Genomic DNA, 17,781 nt, shown 5'->3' on the forward strand with positions numbered 1-17,781 from the left:
TTATGAAATCAAATGGATATTAGTTTCGGTTTTATTTTATTTGATTGAATTTAATGAACCTGCAGGTAGGTTGCAGCCTCTGTGTACGTAAATTACACTCACATAACAATTTTGCCTATTTTTTTTATCACTTTGTAGTCTGTAGTTATTGGTTAATGTTCATATATATTGATTCCCTGGTCACTCATTTATATGATCCTTGTTCCTTGAGAAAAACAAAGAATCTTTTTGTTTAAACTAGTGCTAGATGGACTGAGGTGACTTATTTTAACGAGATATATGTGAATTCTTATACTTATCTATGTAGTCTTCTTTTGATTATCTTTTACTCATATAATACTTCCAAGAATTCCATCAAAGCTAAATCTTTCAAGGTAGTTTAAGGTATTTACATCTGTGATTGCAGTTCATTGGAAATTTTCAGGAAACAATTGGTGCAAGGTAATTTAAGGTATTTACATCTGTAATTTAAGCTAAACCTTTCATTCATATTATGTCTTTAACAATAACAATTCAAGTGGCACATGTAGATGAAGAGCTGCTAATGTTATTGTCTAGGTCACTCACTCTTTAAAAGGAGTTGTGACATTTAATGAACATCTAGTATTGTGTTTTATGGTTATGAGAAACTCTTGAGCATTATGAATTGTTGCAGGATCATCAACAATCTGTTGCTCAATGTTGCAATGTCTGAGTATGTTCCAGCTGGGGTAGATGGCAAACGTTGTCTGGAAAATGTTGTCAATGAAGCTGTGTTGCTTGTTGCTCATAGAGGTAACACCAACTTTCAATTTTTATATTTAATGTGTTGATATGGAATTTATTTCCTTGACATGTCATTTCATGTTATTGCTAATTTTCTATGAAAGTTCTGATTGTTTCTTAAAGATCTAATTGCTTTGATATTGTGGATGCAATGTTCTTAAATGAATTTGAATTTGTGCCTTCACAAGAAGCCAAGGAAGTTAGAATCTATAATGGAGGATTTCATTGTGCATACCAGGTATTATTTTTTTTCTTATCTACCAGTCTTCTGCTTCTTTACCTAATTAGACATGGTTCTATTGTTTCCCAATAGAGATTTATTTGTCATTGTATTAGTTTTTACTGTCACTCAGTCACTTTTCCTAAAATCAAGGCTTACAGAAGTATAACATGGGGGAATGTTAATACAGGTTGATCATCCTATTACAGAAATGATTGTTGGTCAGGATCTTGTTGAATGGCAAATCCTTGTTGCCATTGGAGAAGCTCTTCCATTGAGTCAATCACAAGTACCCTTATCATGTGATGTTTCTTTTCATATCTTTAGTTTCTTCCTACCCTTTTTTCATGTATAAGTACATCGGCCCAAATTCTGTTATATACTCTGCAAGGTCAGATATGCAAAATTAGCCTACTAATCTATTTATGATGAATCTAAATTTCCCCAGTTGGTTGGAATAACTACAAAACTTAAATATTAATTTGTGGATCTTTCTTTTTATCATATTCAAAATCTGCTATTTTGGAAGTCCGAGTGGGGACTGGAGTTAAAGAAGGAGACAAAGTTAGCATGCACTATGATCATATGATTGCTAAGCTTGTTGTGTGGGGAGAAAATCATGTTGCTTCCAAACATCAGTTTGACAGAAGGAGCTCTTGTATTGAATTTAAAGAGAATGTTGTTGGTTATGTTGGATGTAACTTTTTCCCAAACACACATTAAATTAATCTTGACTATTGCAGTCTCTATTTGCAAACCTGAATTTTCTCTTTTCTTAAAGGGGATGAAAATACTAGACATTTTTTTTAACATAAAAAGAAGAAAAACTTACTTGGCACATTATAGAGAAGTCATTAGTCTTAAAAGCCAAAGCTATATTAGGAAGGGAGAGCCTCTACTACAAATGAGGGGTTAGTGTTTCACAGGTCACAACCCTATGGTTTGATCCAAAATCTATAAAATATCAATTAGGATTTATCAGCTAATAAATGATAATTCATATTCAAAGTTGGGAGAAAATTGCAGCCAATTATAACTAATATCAGTTGCTATTTTTTCTGGCATAAATTAGCTGCAATGTCACATCATGTTCTTTATGGCCTCTATGTATTTGTAATTAAAATTCATTCTTATGCATCCAATGTGTAACAATATTATCTAATTTCTGTGAAGTCTGATTGAAATGGCATGCTACTCTGTACTCACTTTTTGCTTATGATATGGTAATTTGGTGGATTAAGCTAATTATGCAAGATCATGTAGGGATGCAAATCCATAGGTATTAAACTTTGTGGGGCACTTGCTGCAGCTGGAATGATTGCTGCATGGACCTCTAAATGCCTTCCTAATTATCAAAGACAGAAGTATGTTGCATGGACCTCTAGTCATTTTTGTTTGTTTTATTATTATGTTGTTGCTACTACTTTGGCATCATGCCTAATTGGTTTACTTGATGCATGCTCTTCTTTTTTCAGACTGTGTCCTTCGTGTAATAAATTGGAAAGATTGTTGTTTCTTTTATGGTGTGTTTGGTTGAGAATCACTTCTTTTTAAATCTTAAACAAACTAGCCCTTACTCTAATAGTAAGTATCTTTGTCCATTTGTTGCTTAAAGTTACATTCAATAATCTATCATATGCAGGAAAGAACTTGTGGAAGTTGGGGAGATTAGTGTAAGGAACCTGAACCTTCTAATATCTAGATATAATATTTTGGTCCTAATATTCAGTGTATATATGTTGCATTTTTATAGTGTAGCTATAATTTAAAAACAGGATATATAAAAACAAAAATGCTTTAAACCTTGTATCATATATCATTTTTGATATATGATTCCTTTTTGGGGTATATATATCATTCCTTTCTATGAATAATAATATCTTTGGATGATGGTTTTATGTGGGTAGCTTCAATTTTCGGGGTGGGTGGGGGGGTGGGATGGGTTATGAAATATGATAATTTCTGATTCAAAGGGGCATGCAAAATTTCCGACCTTTATAACAATAATAATGCTTTTATTCGACTTGGGGTGCTTCAGTTTTTACTAGTTTGGAACTTCACCTATTGTTATAGCTCCAAGCATGAAGCTCTCTTCTTCTGGATTTAACCCACCTGCTGAAGAAGAAGGTAGTAGTAGAAGTAGCTTCTTTGATTCTTTATTTTGTGCAAATTGCTTTGTATTATGTTGCTTTCCCTGCTCCCACTTTTTGAAAGTTTCTTATCTCTTGTCTTTTCCTTGGTTTGTTGGTCTACTTGTGTTTTTTGTGTTGGTAGTTCTTTTTGTCTTTGCATGGATAAGCTCAAAAAGGGTTATTTTCTTTATCTTAAGCAAAAAAGACTTTCACGTGGATCCTAGGTTAATTTTTTTGTCCTTCCCCTATTTTGTCTCCACAAGCAAATAGCAAAAGATGGTATTCTAAAATATTTAATAATATTCATATTTTTTAACACTTTCCTTATGCAAAAATATAAAATTACTTAATTTTTTTAAAAGAATTAATTATATTTAATAATAATATACCACACCATAATGGTAACAAACTTTTTTATTATGACTTTCTTTTTTCATAGATTAAAAAAAGTATAGCGCATTGTGTTAATCTTTTTATTTTAAGGAATGGGGTTAGTCTTTTATAAGTTGAATAAATTTGGTACATCTGACTGGGCTTAGTTCTTTCCTTTGTGTGTATATGTACTTGTTTGGTTTGGTTCCTCATTTGCATTAATATTGAACTTTTTCCTAGACAGAGAAATGATTTCTATTGATAATCCTTGAAAGCAACATGAGTCAGCAGGTAGTAGGCTAATGACAGACTCCAATATACTATGTATGGATAAAGTTATAATAAGACTCCAATATATTATTTTTTTGTCTTCACCTACTTTTTTTCTTTTATTCACCTGTTGTTGGCTACTACATTTACATTATGTGTACTACAAGTGCTCAATGACCAAATTACTGGATGATAGTGTGCTTGTTTTGCATATTTTTACTTTTATTTGAATGTTGTCTTTCATTTACTCATGATGTTAGTGCTAAGAAGATTAACTTGTGGCATGGTTTTGGAGAAAGGGACGGGCCCTTGGAGGGAAAGAGAGGGGAGACCTTTTTTTGGGTCACGCCAACATGATCTGTTTAATAGGAAGAGAAAGGAGGATTAGTAGTACTGCTATGTGGGAAAGAAAGTGATCAAGGACATTGACATTGGTACTAATTGTATTTCATTACATTAGATTAGATACGGTAAAGTTGCAAGAAATTTCCTAGTTAGACCAGAATAGGAAGGAACGAAGGGCAGGTACACTTTCACAATAACAAAATTGGCTATATATTACACAAACATATGATTTCAAGAAAGAAATTATGGATAAAGTTATAACTATGGATAAAGTTATAATAAGCAAATGACGAATGAATTATGAAATATAAAAGTACCTTAAATATAACTCATGAGTTGTTATCACTTTTGTAAAAAATAATATCATACTATTATTTATTTATTTATTTATTTAAGATTTAAATATATTGTCAGTGTTTTAAATTGAGTGAGGTCATTTTTATTTTGTTCCTCCAAATTTAAACTTTTTTTTATCTCTCAATTTCAAAAATATTTTTTTCTCCTTTTTTTTATAATCCAATTTTTTTAGTCTCTTAGGTTAAAAAAAAATCAACATGTCAATCACCCCAAAATCACTTGACATTTATTTTCCTATCTCTTGGTTCTGAATCACTTGAATCAATGTAAATGTTCTTACTTGATACTTCTATAATTTTGCAATGACTTATGTTGAAACAATTCCCAACAGGCTTTGACTGCTCATTCAAGTCTACAAAATTCTAGTAGGATCTATGTCCAACCAGGAAAAACACAGGTTAGAAGATATGTCATTAAAATGTCATCTATTCTTTTTTTTTTATCAAATATATAATACTCCTTTTATATTTTATATTGTGAAGATGGTGACATTTGAATTATCTTTTTATAGTATTTATCTTGAAGAAATTATTGGATAATTTGTCCAAGACTTTAGATTCAAATGACATTATTATCACTATTGACTATATATATTAAGTGATGATTTAAGATATTTTTTAAATTTAAATCTTGAATACCATATTACATCAAATATTAAAAAACAAATTTTGCCACAAATACATAGTTTCTTAAAAAGACTCTTAACTGCCTCTATAATAACAATAATAATAATAATAATAATAATAATAATAATAATAATAATAATAATAATAAGGTTGATGCACTGCCTATCAGGTTCGTTTTCTGTCACTACTATGGTTGATGCCTCCTGCTATCCCTCCAAGTAGTACCCAGCCACAACCCTTTTTTATCCTTATGTGTAGGCATTCTGGTGTCCACAGTCGAAAATTTCATTAGTTGTTTGTTTCCATCTGCTTCTTCCCACCTGAAGAAAAAAAGAAATATACTTATAGCTGAGAGGGAAAATATCTATAACATTGTTTTTATTTTTATTTTTGGTTTTCATATGTGATTGATTCATGCGGTAACAAATCTATTTTTTATTTTTGTTGATTTGTTCTAATGTATTAATTTTTATTTAGTTCAAACCTGAGGAGATAACTGCCATCATGGATGACTTTAACAAGCCTGGATCTCTTGCTCCAATAGGATTGTATCTCGATGACACCAAATATATGGTCATCTAGGGTGAACCCCGGTGCTGTCAATCGAGGGAAGAAGGTAACCACCATTTTTTATCTTTGCCTGAAATTTGTTCATAGATTCGTATGTGTTTGAATGAGCATTTGTAAAATTGATTTTGAAATAATATGATTTAAGTATGGATGATTTTATTCTAGAACCATGTTAGTAGTAAAACTCTATGATTTCATGTTGCTTTTAAATCATATGTGTTTTTATTTATTTATTTTTAAACCATGTGTTTTTATTTATATGGAGTTATTTCAACTTAATCAAATAATTAAAAATTTAAGGTTTTGATATTCAACTGTACTAAGTGGTGGACTTTACAATATCCTATTTAGTTTAAATATAATTATTTTGAGTAAAAAATACCATAGGTCTGTACAAAATAATATAGAAGCGTGTGTAAGTGAAGGAAAAGAAAAATGTTTAAACTTATAAATTTTGTTTATAAAATGATAACCACATATTGCTAAGTTCTTTTTTCTCTATGTTTCACGGTGATTGTTAATCAACTAAATTACATTCATCTTATTTTCTTTAAAAAAAAAGTTACATTCATCTTACAAAAATTATAACAAGTAACGGTTAATTTTGGGGAGAAAAAGCAAGGAGCAGCTAGGAGGGTAGCAGTTAGCATCAAAGATAGTGGAAGAGTGAATGAGACAAAGGAATTTCAATCCCCAGAAGGCTGACATCAAATCCCTTTGCTTCATTTGCAAGTTGTTCTATCAAGCAACCATTTCTCTATTTGGATATTGGAAATTATGTACTGTCCCCCCATCCCACCACACCACATACACAATTTGACATGTGTAGTTAATTATAATAGTTGAGAAGAGAGTGTTGTCATATGATGTGATTAAAAGTTAAATAGAGAAAAATTATAAGTGTTAATAAGATATAATCGAGAGTAGTTTATATGTCATTATTACTTGATTTTTTAGATATCTTTACTTTCATATGGTGATACTAGGAAATATTTTTTTTAGGTATATTAGTACTAAAAAAAAATTTGGGCCTAAAGCCCTTGCTTGGGCTGCTTGGGCCTTAAGCCAGCCCTGGCTAAATGCACTTTCAGATGGTTATGCTGAAAGAAAATTTCTTAGTATGGATACATATGTTGGAAAACATCCTTCAAAGATGTTTGAGATTGTGAGAAAACACAGTTTTTATCTGATAAAGAGAAATGTGAAGAGCTGTGAATGAAATGAGTCAGAACTCAATAACTTCATTTTTATTTTATTGATCATTCCTTGATTATTTTCCAATCTACATGGTGTTTGCTATGAGAATCCCTTGGCACCGTTGATACATGGATTAGGACTTACACTATAGCATATCGATGGTGATAACTCTGTCATATAAGATCATGATTTGGAAAGGTAATAATTTAGATTTTATTCTCCTATGTTTCAGCAAGATTGATGTATTTGAAGGTTTATATTAGTTACGATGCAATAATTAGGATTAGAAGCAAAAGTATTTTAATTGAAAACTGCACGAGTATACAAATTTTTTGCAAAATTTCTTTATGCGTGCATAGCTCTACAATCTTTGTCTCTCATGAAAATGAAGCACTAATATATGATATTCTAAAAAGTGTCAAGCATCCAAAACTTTTGTAATTCAACTACTACTTTCTAGTAATGTCATTTCATCTTTCATGAGTTTATATAATTCTTTTTTAGTCCGAAGAAGCAGAGAGGTATTGGTTTGCTGCACTGCCCACATTCAATTATGTATGTTCTAAGCTCTCTCTAAGATCTAAACATTTACCTACAGTTGAAGATGATATGTACATATTAAAGACTTTTACCTACAGTTAGGAGATGTAAGTAGAAGTTAATGACTTTTACCTACACACTATACATAGTAGGTAAAACCTATAGTGACAGACAATTAGCCGTCATTATATGTCGCTCAAAGTTGACGGAAAAAACGTCCGTAGAACAAAGTCTATCATACATTTACCTACGGATTTTTTATTTATAGTGACAGTTTTTGTCTGTAGGTATAGGTCATTTTTCTTGTAATAAGTTTGAAGCTGACTAGAACAAGAATGCAGGGGATGCCAACATGCCATCAAAGGTCTAAAGCTTGTACAGTAAAGCAATACTTTGGGTGTATTCACTGTTTTGGTTTGGGATCAGCTATTTACTTAGTATAAGAGTGTTAAAAAAAGAATGATATTGAATCTAGTTGCTAATAAGTTTCAACCAGCTTAATGTACAATGGCTGTGTGGTAGGGAAACTATAATTGAGATTCTATTGTGGCATAATCGAAGTGTTTCTTGAGGATAACACAAATCTATGATCATTAGTATATGCAAGAACAATTGATACTGTGACTTAGGGCATAATTCCATTACAAACTTAAAATGGAAACCAAGTGCACTTACAGGAAAAAAAATGAGAAACCAAAATGAATTAAGCTTATTCTATAAGTTAAAATTAATTTAGGCATAGGTTAATGTATAAAATACAAACTCTTGATAAAAGGCAATGGATATGTAGCCATTCACTCCCTTTATATCAATTTATTGTTGATTATAGGATTTGATTTCGTAGATAATTTTATACATAAGAAGTTGATCGAGTTTAAATTCACTGTGTTTCATTTATTTAGTTGGGTATAACATTTTATATTAGAATAACATTAATATATTTTTTGTAAGTTAGTTATGGTTGGTTCATTGTAAAAACAAATAAAGTATTTTAAAAATTTGCAAAAACACAACATCGGTTGGTGTAAAACCGATGTAGAAAGTGCATTTACAACATCGGTTATGGCCAAAACTGATGTTGTAAAGACACTTTTTACTTCAATTTTGGCGTAATCACATTCAACATCGATTTTTTAAAAAATCGATGTTGTATTTGACTTTCAACATCGGTTATTACAGAACCGATGTTGTTTTCTGCACTACAACATCAATTTTTATAAAAATCGATGTTCTTTTTTGCATTATAACATCGATTTTTAGAAAAACCAATGTTGTGAGTGCACCACATCGGTTTTAAACAAAATCAATGTTATTTTTTGCATAATTTACATTTTTTAGTTTATTTCTTATAATATGACATTGATTTTCTTGAAAACTGATGTTGTATAGTGTATTTTAACATCGATTTTGATAAATGATGTTAACATTGGTACTGTTAACATCGGTTCAAAACCGATGTTGAATGTCCAAAATAACCGATGTTAAAAATATTTTTTCTAGTAGTGTTAGTTTAAGAAAAAAGAAGTGCACAATTTTATAAAATCAGTTCGATTAACTAAATTATTTCTATAAAACCAGTCCGATTAATCAAATTGATTTTCACTTGAATATTTTTTTATTTGAAAAAAATAATTCAAAAATAAAATCATTTCGAAATTAGTCTGACTCTTAAAATCAATTTAAAACTGGTTAAAAATCAATTTTTTCGGAACAAATTTTTAAAACCAATTCGATTTTGAACCGATTTCTAAATCAGTTTGTCAATTTAAATATAAAACCGAATAGATTAAAACAATTTAAAATCATCTGGATTCAGTTTTTTGATCGAACTAGTTGCACACTCATATAGTTATACTACTCTAACACTTGACTCCATATGGATCCATGCATCCTATAATTGACTACACACCTCTGTCAACAACACTTGGTACAATTCTCATCAACACAGAGGAATACAAAATTTCACATCTTAGGACATCCACGGTCCATCACAGACGTGTACTATCGCACCAATATTTGAATGCTAAGCATTTGTTGGGGTTATCTAGCTTGATATGGTGAATATCTCGGCACAAGGGCGCTACACTAACCATTATGACCTTCATCATTTTAACACCAAACCCTCACGTCCCGCACAAGTCACAAGTGGCTTTATGTGACTTGGGCCCACGAACGAGAATTCCAATTGTGAATTTGTGACGTGGGAGATTTGGGAGGTGAGGCACGAGCATGTGTTCCAGCAACAAACTATGAAGCCGTATCAGATTTATTAGACAAGCTGTTTCTTTGTTTATATTGTACAAATTAAGGGTCCTTGGTGATAAGGACGAATCTCATCTTCCAAAACTATTTGGGGGACCGACGGGTGTCTTGTATTCTATCTACAGGAAATCAAATTTCTCTTCATGTAGATGGAAGCGGTTAAGCATGGTATTAAATTGCACTTACGGTCGCGGTATCCTTAACATTGTGGGAAATTGCAACTCACGTATCAACAATTGCGGTGAGTTGAAAAACCTTTTTGTTGTTGACACAATTGCAGTTAAAGATTGCAATTTATGAGGGAAGGCAATGCTTATGAGGGCTTGCTTCGGGATTCCATGGGTAGATGGTTGCAGGGGTTTTATGCTGATATTGGTATAGCTGATAATCTGAAGGAAGAATTAGTAGCTATGTTATAGGTGTTGAAGGTTGCTTGCAAGATGCAGTATATGAAAGCAATACGGTGTCTCTCTTCCAGCATCCAGTGCAAGGTTCTCACTGTTATGCTAGTATCGGTTCTAGCATTAAGGATTTCTTGGTGAAGAATCGGAATTCGGAGTTCCAACATACGTTATGATGTGTCGAGTTTTTGCCAAGCTTGGACCCAATTCTTGTGGTTTGATGAGGACTGTGGTTGATCCTCCTTTGGATATGCATGGGATATCCTCTTAGTTGACCCAAATAAGTTTTTGTTCCTTAGAGCTTAACTTTCTTTTATTCTTCTACTGTTTGTTCTTTCTATATCATGTTACCCAAAAAAAAAAAAAAAAAAAAACTCATTGATTTCAATTGAATACTATAAACCTATCTAAAATAATGTTGTTCAGATGATGTGGTTCTAATCCTTTTATGTTTGATGTTATTGATGCCTACATTATTCGTCAACAAGATTATTGTAGCCTTCTGAGTTGTTACTTGCACTTACTGATTTACAACACAATTTTCTGACCATGTAAGGTTTGCTTGATTGGGCTCTTTCTAATAAGCCTGCATTTTTATTGAATAGATTCCTGAAGTCCTACCATATGTCAGTCATAGCTCAAATATATATTTTAGTTTTATGGTTTTGACGAGTCCTATTTTGTAATGTCTTATTGGCGGCAACATTATTTACCCTAACATGGCTTTTAGTTGGCGTCCAGCTGTGGTCTTTGACCTGACCGTTCATTATCAGAAAAATTGACTGGCAAATTTAGACCCATAAACTTCATGACTATATTTTATTTTTTTTTATAGGCAAATTGAAACATATTAATAAAAATAGAAAACCAGCATTGTCACAAGTTGTGATACAAGCTGAACTTCATGACTAACGTAAGGGAAAGATTGTTTAGGTACCAGAAAGTGGCGTATTTAATTTTGCTCATTGGGCTGCATGATTTTAGAAGACTTGTGTGCTTTGTTAATTACAGTAATATAATTAACTAATTTAGATACATTACAATACCTTGATTGGTTCCTACAGAATAAATTCATCTCTTTACTCACTAATGATGACCTAAGAATCCAAAATATGTGAGCATCCCAAGATGTATACTCCAACAATTCTAGTGCAGTTATTTACAGCTTCCTCTAATTCTCATTTTCAGCATAAAAAGTCTTCTAAGAATTTGATATATCTTCCAGGTCCCAGGTCAAGATCCTTATTCCATTTAGCATTTTTATTTGAACAGAAGAGCTTGTTTTGGCCTTTCCATAAGAGACAAGACTGTGGCTGCAATGTGCTTTGATGAAAGCCCTGCATCTTCAACCTGAGCTTGGGGTGATCCATGCTCAATGTACCTATCAGGAAGCATCATTGCTCTCCACTGCAGGTAAAGCCAAAAGGGGTGTTAGTGTTACTTAGAAGTGCACAAAAAAGAGACATCTGAAGGGAATAATAATCTGAAAATGAAATCATATAGAGAGTGACTTCTCCATAGAGGAAGGTTTACCTTTAGAGGTCCATCTAGGATACCAGATAAGCTCAAGAATTGTGAAACATGCGATCCAAAACCACCAATAGAACCCTCTTCCACTGTGATGAGTATTTCATGCTCTTTAGCTAATAGCCTAATGAGACCAGTATCCAGAGGTTTGCAAAATCTAGCATCGGCAACTGTCACATCAACGCCGAGTTCTTTAAGCATTTCTGAGGCTTGCCTGCATTGTTGGACCACAGAACCATATCCCAAAATGGCAATTCTACTGCCTTCTACCAGAATTCTACCTTTTCCGATCTACAAAACCAAAACAATTTCAATCTTGCGGCTTAACTGCATTCAGATTCAGTTTAGGAAATATATTTAGTTATTCATTCTCACCTCAAGTGGGGTTCCTTTGTTATTTAGTGGCAGAGTGGCTCCGATTCCGTTTCCCCTTGGAAATCTAAAGCAGCTTGGTCTATCATCTATAGCTGCTGCGGTCGCAACCATGTGCATCAGTTCAGCTTCATCAGAAGGAGCCATAACCACCATGTTGGGTAGGCATGCCATGTAAGTGATATCAAATGCTCCACAATGGGTTGGTCCATCTGCTCCAACTAAACCAGCCCTATCCAAAGCAAATCGGACAGGTAGCTTTTGAAGATCAACATCATGGACTACCTACATACCCAAAATAAATCGTAGTGTTGAGATTATTTTATCATAGGTAAAAAAATTATAAGTAAACCGACACAGAGAAGAAATGATTAATTAGTTAGATTAGACTAATATTGGCTCACCTGATCATATCCGCGTTGCAAGAATGATGAATAAATGGCACAAAATGGCTTGAGCCCTTCCGCAGCTAAACCAGCTGCAAATGTTACAGCATGTTGTTCAGCTATCCCCACATCGAAACAGCGCTCGGGAAACCTTTTATGGAAATAATTTAAGCCGGTTCCACCACCCATTGCTGCGTGAATGGCCACTATCTTCTTGTCATTTTCAGCCTCCTTTATCAAAGACTCAGCAAAGTATTGGGTGTATGAAAGTGTAGAGGATTTTGCCTTAAACTGCTCGCCTGTTTTTGGGTCAAATTTGACAACCCCTGAAAATGTGGGAAAGTATGAGTGTGTATTTGGATTCACATTAGATAATTTTGTGTGAGAAATTTATTGAACTAAGGCAACTTTTGATAATTTTTGTATTGAATCAAAATTTTATATTGAGTTTTACTGCTAACTTATTCTTCAATTAAACCTATCCAAACATAAATTACTTCGAATAAATTTTAGACAAAATTAATTTTGAATTCCTTGTTTTTGAGATGTAAAAGAAATATCCCTTTCTCACCGTGCATTTTATCAGATGCTTTTTCTGCTGGGGGATATCCCTTGCCTTTTTCTGTGACACAGTGAATCAGAACTGGACCTGGGGCAGGCATTGCTTTCACCTTTTCAAAGATGGTGACCAGATCTTCAATTTTATGACCATCCACAGGACCTATGTAGTATAGGCCAAGCTCTTCAAAAAATGTACAGGCTGAACCACTTATAATACCTCTTGCATACTCATCTACTTTTGCTGCAACCTGGTGTGTTTGTTTTCCTATTTGCTTTGTGATGCTCTTCAGCAGATAAAATTAGAGTCAAATAAATGCCACAGACCATGATGTTGACTACTAATATGATATGTTTGAGAGGCTTACTTTTGCAGCTTCTCTGAGTTTGCGGAATTCAGCACTTGCTTGAATTTTGCTTAAGGCACTACTGAGGGCTCCGACTGGAGATGCAGGCCCATCAAGTGTGGCAGTTGGTAAAGAGACTTGTTTATTGTCATTAAGTACAACTATCATGTTAGAATCAAGGAACCCTGCATTGTTCATGGCCTCATATGCTTGGCCTGCTGTCAATGCCCCATCTCCAATCACTGAAATGATGCTGTTGTTCTTTCCCAATAGATCTCGTGCAACAGCCATGCCTAAAAATATTGAGAACGGTGAGACACATTATACATGCATCGACACATTTGTTTTTATTACCATGTTATTGGTCGGAGAGATTAGTCATTTGTAAAGTTGGTAAATATTTCGTATTATAACATGGTAATAAAATAAATTGATGAAATATGTATTGGTCTTAAAATATAAGAATCTTAGTATCTTACCAAGACCAGCAGATATGCTTGTAGAACTGTGTCCTACCCCAAAAGCATCATGAATACTCTCATCCCTTTTAGGAAAGCCTGCTAGCCCTGAAGTCTTCCTAATGGTGTGCATCCTTGACCTTCTACCTGTGAGAATCTTGTGTGGGTATGCCTGCAATTTAATTACTTCTTAGACCCTCTTCCACATGGCACAAGCATAACACATGATAATGATGAAAAGTTATACAACGGAAAGCAAAAATCTAAAACTTTAATTTTGTTACAAGACCAAATTTTGATACAAGACCAAATACACTTTTTCTTTTTCTTTTTGCTATTTATTTTTCTATACAAAACAAGACCAGATAAATAAGAAGAAAAATTACCTGATGGCCAACATCCCATATAATTTTGTCTTCAGGTGTGTTGAAAACATGATGCAAAGCCACTGCTAACTCCACCACTCCCAAGCTTGAGCTAAGATGCCCACCAGTGTTTGACACAGTGTGTACAATATCTGCCCTCAGCTCTGCTGCAAGTTGCTCCAGATCCTGACAAATAAATGCAGTGATTTTTTACAAACAAATCAACAAAAATCAGAGAAAATAAAAAGTTTTCACCCGCAGAAAAGAAATATGCTATTGTCAGTTTCAAACCTGTGTTGACAGATTCTTCATGTGAATTGGGTAGTTGATTGTGTCCAACAATAGAGTTGCTGGTTTCTCTCCTGCATAATTGATCTTCCACCCATCTTTCTCTTTCTTTATAATAGTCCTCTCCTCATCAGCTGAGCCACTTGCTGAAACTCTCACACAGAACTGTCACAAACACAATTACACATCATCCATCATTGCACTATTGGTGAAAAATCATGGTCTTTGTTTTTTTAGTAACAAAAGGAAGAACAGTGACCGCTTATGAAATCAAAGAAGAGGAACATAAAATCATTTTACAGACATGAATTGTGTTGTACATGTGATTCGCCAACCTTGTTTCTGTAGCTATGGTATGGACTTGGAGCTTTGTATTTGTGGCATGGGGACACAGAATAGTTTAGCTTAACAAAAGTTCCACCACAGAAGGCCATGATTATTCAAAATTTCAAACAAGCGAGAGAAAGAGATGGAAAAAGATGTTTCTAAGTATGCAGAAAGTAAGAGACCAGATATGAAGCAGAACCAACTACACGGTGGTACTTGCATTTAAACAGAAATGTGAACTCTGTTTTATAGGGAGAAGCATGCATAAACAAACAAAACCATGGCTGAAGAATTTTTTTGGTTTATCGAGTCTAGTATTCTCCTTTTCTATTTTTTTTATTATTATTATTGTCGTCGTTTGTTTTATACGATTTTTTTCTTAAATAAGAAACAAATCATCATGACTAATAAAATTAGTTAACTTACTTAATTTTAATTAATAGTATTATAAATTTAAAATTTATTTTAGAAATATTCATAGAATTAAAATGATTTTAAGTGATGGCCTATTACTTATATTTATATTTCTCAAGGGATAATTCTTTCAATAAGAAGATATTTATATTTTCAATAATTCATTTAATATATTTACTTTGAAAATAAATAAATATATAATAAAATACCAATAAATGTTGATCCAATTTAAAGATAAAACTCATATCCCATAAGAAAGCGGGTTCCACATATTTTAACCCTCATGAATTTTGGGATCTAACTCATATAAACTTATTTTGATTAAAAAAATTAAATATATAATAATAAACTTCACACTAAACAATTAATACATTTAAAATTATTCATGTTATATTTTTTTTTTAAATCTCAGAAAAAGTCAGCTGCAGTGCGTTAAATAATACTGACTTTTTCTTCAGTGTATATACAAAACATTTAGACAGAATTACGTATTCAATTTTCATTTTTATTTTCTTTCTTTCTACATTATCAGTTCTCTAGGTTTTCAGAAAAATTATCTCATCAATTAATATTAATTAATACGTCGAGATATTTTAATTCATCCCATTTAAAAAAATATTAACAACCGTTTGATTTTTAATTTTAATTAAAAAAAAGTTTCAGTGAACCCTCCAATTTGGTGTCTTTTTTTTTCATATTCAGTAACAGTTCAATTCATTCCACCATTTAAGAAAGACGGTTTCAGCATTTAATAATAAATTTTGGGGGGATAATTTTAATCTCTGTATTTTTGGTCAACTGTAGTTAAGGATTTTATATTTTTTATATCGATGACATATAAAAAAATTATATTAATAAATTTGATTCTCAAACTTTATATATATATATATATATATATATATATATATATTGTTTGTCCTCTAAAATTTATCATGTGTTTTGAAATTATAATGAAATAATTCACATCTTTTTAAAATTCGTAAACTAAATTCATTAAAATATATAAAAATATAACGACCTTGACCAAAACAAAAAATACACAGATTAAAACACTTTCTCAACTTTTTTGTTATAAAAAGGAATAATGTCACATTCTTCTACTCTATCATCCTACAAATTATCTTTTAACTCTATTGAAAAACAAAATAAAAGACAAATGTCATTAATATCTTTGAAGTGTAAAATAATTTAACATTTACGATAAAAGAAAGTAAGAGGATTAATTAGAGAGTGAAACATGAAAATTATAAATTATTCATAAAAAAGGTCAATTCAAAGTTCAAACACAAGGTCTGCTGAAAAATTCGGACACCCCGCCGCCACAGTTTTAAAGTGCACCAACCGCATGAAATAATTTGTACGAACTCAAGCTTCACTCACCTTACTATTCACATTTTATATTAGAATTGGAATAGTTAATTTTAATTGGTAGATTAAAATGAAAAGTTTAAATTAAAAATATTTTGCATTTAAATTTAAATGTTATTTAATTATAAAATCTTTAAAATATTTATTAAATAGAAAATCAAATATTTGATTTATCACGTATAAATATATCTCAATCTTATAATCAACATCAAGTTCATCATAATCCTTTATCACTATCACTTCTATCATAATCACCACTCGGTGTCATCAATAAGATTATTTAATAGTGATAATAGTCATAATAATGATGAAGGGTCTGAAATATTTTAAAATGTGATTATTATAATCTTTTAGAGATTTTGTTTTTAGTTGACAAATCTTTTAGATATTTGTTACTTGTATGAGATTTTAATTTAAAATATTTTAATTTAAGTCTTTTATTTTAATCTAATGGTTAAAATTAATTATTATCATTCTCATACAAGAGACCAACTCTCATAATAGTCATCTCTATATATAGAGAGAGGGGACAAATCAAAATCAAACTATACCCATACAACTTTGATCAATTATTATTTCATTAAATAACATTTCTTAAAATCCATTGCTAGACTGAAATTTTCTTTCACATAGATCATATGTACAAAATTTCATATTAATAAAAATGATTTGTTACATCATTCATACGTATTAAAATCGATGTAATATAAATTTTTTAAAATATATTAAAATATGAATCATTTGATTACCTACTAATTGATGTTCAATTTTGAAAAATTTTAATATAGACAATCTTAATAATATGTAGATACAATTCAAAAGTTGGATCAATAAAAATCACATTCTATATAAAGTTATTTTTTTTTATCTTAATCCTCTTGTTCACTAGGAGAAATGGAGTTTGACTAATTCGGAATTTGACCGGAAGATAAGTAAAACCTAGCCAAGAATTGTTTCGGTCAAGTATCAAACTCGAGTATTATCTAAACAATTCAACTTTAACTTCATATTAATTACTTGTTTCAATCACTTGGTTATATATATAAACATTATATTATAAAAGGTTTAATATGTTTTGATTCTTTAAAAAGTGATGTTTATTTTAGCTTTTAAAAACTTTTTCATGTTTGTATATTATTTATAAAATTAAATTGATTATTGAATTGGTTAAAATATTAATTTTTCTTTTTGGTTTAGACCATGGGTCCCTGCCGAAACTAATTTTGTTCTAATCATAGGACTCGAACTCGAAACCTCTAGTTAAGTAGAAACAATTTCATGTTAGTTGATCCCACATTTAATGGTATCTGTTAA

The 17,781-nt window shown here is 31.6% G+C and overlaps 1 protein-coding gene across 3 annotated transcripts; it reads right to left on the reverse strand.

Annotated features, from left to right (window-relative positions):
* Positions 1-10,847: 10,847 nt before the first annotated feature.
* On the reverse strand, positions 10,848-14,890 carry LOC114395590 (probable 1-deoxy-D-xylulose-5-phosphate synthase 2, chloroplastic). 3 transcript variants are annotated; one of them, XM_028357414.1, is made up of 10 exons: positions 14,679-14,890; positions 14,362-14,523; positions 14,092-14,256; positions 13,727-13,877; positions 13,269-13,540; positions 12,914-13,187; positions 12,361-12,668; positions 11,960-12,241; positions 11,591-11,875; positions 10,848-11,464 (listed from the first exon to the last, which is right to left on the reverse strand). In XM_028357414.1, exons 1-10 carry the CDS (start codon positions 14,790-14,792, stop codon positions 11,318-11,320), a joined length of 2,160 nt encoding a protein of 719 aa, XP_028213215.1. In that variant the 5' UTR covers positions 14,793-14,890; the 3' UTR covers positions 10,848-11,317. The 3 variants fall into 3 exon arrangements, with proteins under 3 accessions (XP_028213215.1, XP_028213216.1, XP_028213217.1); XM_028357415.1 differs by having other exon boundaries at positions 14,694-14,889; XM_028357416.1 differs by having other exon boundaries at positions 14,663-14,754.
* Between the last annotated feature and the right edge of the window lie 2,891 nt (positions 14,891-17,781).

Source organism: Glycine soja, chromosome 18 (genome assembly GCF_004193775.1).
Source record: "Glycine soja cultivar W05 chromosome 18, ASM419377v2, whole genome shotgun sequence".
Lineage (NCBI taxonomy): Eukaryota > Viridiplantae > Streptophyta > Magnoliopsida > Fabales > Fabaceae > Glycine > Glycine soja.

What these genes read in the sequence shown, in the direction of transcription:
- LOC114395590 (XM_028357414.1), bottom strand. Translation starts at nt 14,792, where the DNA reads ATGGCCTTCTGTGGTGGAACTTTTGTTAAGCTAAACTATTCTGTGTCC. An exon ending in TGCAACGCGGATATGATCAG is followed by an intron (nt 12,242 to 12,360) that starts GTGAGCCAATAT and finishes TTGGGTATGTAG; the next exon opens with GTAGTCCATGATGTTGATCT. An exon ending in ACAAAGGAACCCCACTTGAG is followed by an intron (nt 11,876 to 11,959) that starts GTGAGAATGAAT and finishes TTGGTTTTGTAG; the next exon opens with ATCGGAAAAGGTAGAATTCT.